At 41.6% G+C, this 2,982-nt stretch overlaps 3 protein-coding genes across 3 annotated transcripts in view; 1 reads left to right on the top strand and 2 right to left on the bottom strand.

Annotated features, from left to right (window-relative positions):
* LOC109539086 (PIH1 domain-containing protein 1) overlaps positions 1-2,982 on the top strand; it is a 242,786-nt gene that overhangs the window by 37,378 nt on the left and 202,426 nt on the right. The window lies entirely within an intron of this gene.
* LOC109539065 (multidrug resistance-associated protein 1) overlaps positions 1-2,982 on the bottom strand; it is a gene marked incomplete at its 5' end in the record, with an annotated part of 237,012 nt that overhangs the window by 35,497 nt on the left and 198,533 nt on the right.
* LOC109539068 overlaps positions 1,184-2,982 on the bottom strand; it is a gene marked incomplete at both ends in the record, with an annotated part of 3,754 nt that continues 1,955 nt past the window's right edge. Inside the window, 5 exon segments of the mRNA XM_019906659.2 lie at positions 1,184-1,290; positions 1,348-1,480; positions 1,537-1,715; positions 1,772-1,986; positions 2,288-2,734. Of these exon segments, the coding sequence (XP_019762218.2) occupies positions 1,184-1,290; positions 1,348-1,480; positions 1,537-1,715; positions 1,772-1,986; positions 2,288-2,734 (1,081 nt within the window).

Below are 2,982 nucleotides of genomic sequence, written 5' to 3'. Positions count from 1 at the left end.
CCCCTGACTGTAAAGCTGGATCCGCCCCTGTGTGAGCACTTAGATATAGGCAGGTACCTGTAATGACCAAATTTCCATGTGGATCCAAGTCCAGATTCACTTCGTTTCCATTGCTGAGAAACTCGGTAGGCGGTTGCGCGGTGAATTCATGATTCACATCAAAATAGTTATAAGCCTTAATAATGGGGTTTAAAAACTCTTCAAACACTTTGTAAACGTGCAAATCGGGCGCTACGATTCCCAGAGGGAAGTCCTCTTCCAAAGACAGTCGTATACTGGGCTCGGTTGGTAGCTTTTTCACACTTGGCCAGATTATGTCGTACAAGTTATGATCCAGTTTTGTTAATTTTAGCTTAACCGTGTCAAATGTTGATCTGAGGGTTTAGAAAACTTTAGCGATTGCTCCTAGGGGAGGGTAGCAGTGTTGTGAGCACAAGCCGATAATTCATTTCAATGGACCTTCGGGTTTAGGTCTAATTCTTCTAGAAGAATTCTAGAAGCCGACATAAACGGGAGGTATACGAGGTGAAACAGTAACAATGTTTATCTATTTAAAAGAGAATGGCACAAGTAGAAATGCGGAAGTAGTACTACTCTCCCCTATATGATTTCGAGTGCTGTTGCTACCTACCGTTTAATTTGTTTGGATAAAATGGTCGCGCTCATGTTATTATACACATGAGCCACTTGTGAAGACACTGTACTAACGGAACTTGCAGATATAGCATTAGAGTTCCTTCTGCCGTGAATGACTGTAAAGCATTTTTCCAGCACTGTAATCATGTCTTCGTCGTCCAAATTTTTGCAAGCAGACCACAAGTCTTCAGATACTAATAACGAAATAAAGTCCTAATAAACTTTTCAGGATTTTCCCTCCTCGATTGGGCGTTTGCAACTAATTAAAATCTTTATCATCTAGTAGTAAGTACGTACCTTTTCGAAAATCTAACTAGCCGATAGTCATGTTTTGCTAATTTACAATTCTAACAGAAAACCATGGCTCATTATGTACAAAATATATACAAACTTTGCGACATAAAATAAAGCTTGTATATAGTTTACGAAATTTATTGTCTGATTCAGTCAAAATAATTATTTCTCGTTCGATCTACAACCTTTATTTTATGCAATAAGCACGTTCAACAATATCCTAGGCGGCTAAAGAATTGGATACTCACCGTTATTGCTTCCGAACTCATCAGCATGATCCTCGGCGCCGAACTCCTTCAAAACCAGCCGGTGATTAAAATCCTGTTGGTTTTTGGTGTAAAATGCCGGAGTATTTCCAAGCTGAAAGGACGCAAAAATTAGAAAAATGCCAATTTATGTCTTCAATACAGTGCTTACCTTGTCTTTGATTCTGTTATCGGCCCCAAGATGTGTTAATAAATTGTAGTAATGTCCGTTATCACGCAGAACAGCTGCATAGTGAAGAGGCGTTCGTCCATTTGTATCTTCCACATGGACAGTCTCGGGAAATCTGCAGAAAAGTTACTTGTAAAATATACTATGGAAAATTGCTATAAATGTATTTACCTGCCAGCAAGATATCGCACGACGCTGGTTCTTCCAAAAGCAACAGCGACATGTAAGGGGGAGGCACCATTAGGAGAAACGTTGTCTCTGGCGACTGCAAATTTGCGGCGATCCAACGCAGCTTGCAGATCTCTTAAGCTTCCTTCACGCGCTGCTACGTGAATGCGCTTAATCTTTGCCTGGAAGAGCGTTTGGGTTCAATCGAATCCCGATTTGTTATCCTGTGCTGTCTTACCATATAAACTGGTACGTTGTCTAAGAAAGTCTGCAACTCCTGGTTGTTGCTCTTCTCCCCTATCAGTTTCTCCCCATGGCCGTTCAGCACCAAAGCAGCCAGTTGCTCCATGTTTCCAGACGCGATCATCATCCTAATGTCTTCGTCGTCAGTTACAAGTCGGTTTTGGCCCTCGTTGTTGGTGGACTCGATTTCGTGCTCACCATTCACGACACCTGCAATGTTAAATCGTCTTGCTTTTATCAATGACCGACAGAATAGTGAAGCATTCATTTTGCCTTCTAACTTTCAAGACTATTCACCCGACGGGACGGCAAGCAAAAGTGAGTGCGCATACACAGTTTCAAATTGCTTAATTGTAAATAAGACACACATTCATGTAGGGAAACATGTATATTGCTATTCGTGATCCTCAATGACAATACAGTGTATTAAAAAGGTACATACAAAAGGCTGAAAACACGTGTAATAAAGCTCGTAAGAAAACCAAACGTTACACCACAACATGAAGTTTACCTTCTATTACTCCTTCACCTTCAATTTCAGTTTCTTCGTGCTCTTCACTTTTATTAGCACTTTCCTTTTCAATTCCTGTACCGGGCCTGGAACTACTCAGGCTTTTAACGGGGCTATCAAGGACCGAGTTTTCACTCTCTGGTTTAGTCTCAGCGGTGCTATTCAGACCCTCTTTTTCTTCTTTGGGTTCTTCTGGGAGAGCTCCTTGAGCTTCAGCGAGATCATTGTCGCTTCCTTCGACCATTTGCTCAGAACTATTTTCAGTTTTTTCCAAAGGCTCTTCTTCATTTGGGGGAGATTCGTGTTCTCCGTCATTATTCGATTGATCTAATTCATCAACTTTGGCGTCACTTGTACTATTATCTGGGCTTGGATTATCATTCGGGGTCTCTACTTCAGCAGTTTCCTGCTCTTCTTCCGGAGTGTCTGCGACTTTATTGTCTTCCCCTGGAAAAGAATGAAGACAAATTGAAGTGCCCAGACAGGAGCTTTGGGACCCTGAGGAATTCGTAGCGAAATGTCGTCAAGCTTCTACATTGCGTTACTTACTGTACTACCTATCCAAAGACATGTTAATTCATAAAATTTCCTCATCGAACTGCCAAAGAAGTTCAATTTTTAATCCCGATATAAAGAGGACACGCGTCACAGCGAGTAGAACACAAGGGCGGATCCAGCTTTAAAGTCAGGGGGGG

This window comes from Dendroctonus ponderosae, unplaced genomic scaffold (genome assembly GCF_020466585.1).
Source record: "Dendroctonus ponderosae isolate FM_Combo_2020 unplaced genomic scaffold, Dpon_F_20191213v2 Dpon_F_20191213_5, whole genome shotgun sequence".
Taxonomy (NCBI): domain Eukaryota; kingdom Metazoa; phylum Arthropoda; class Insecta; order Coleoptera; family Curculionidae; genus Dendroctonus; species Dendroctonus ponderosae.
The sequence above is the reverse complement of the archived record's forward strand: the minus strand, read 5'-3'. Positions and strand labels throughout refer to the sequence as shown.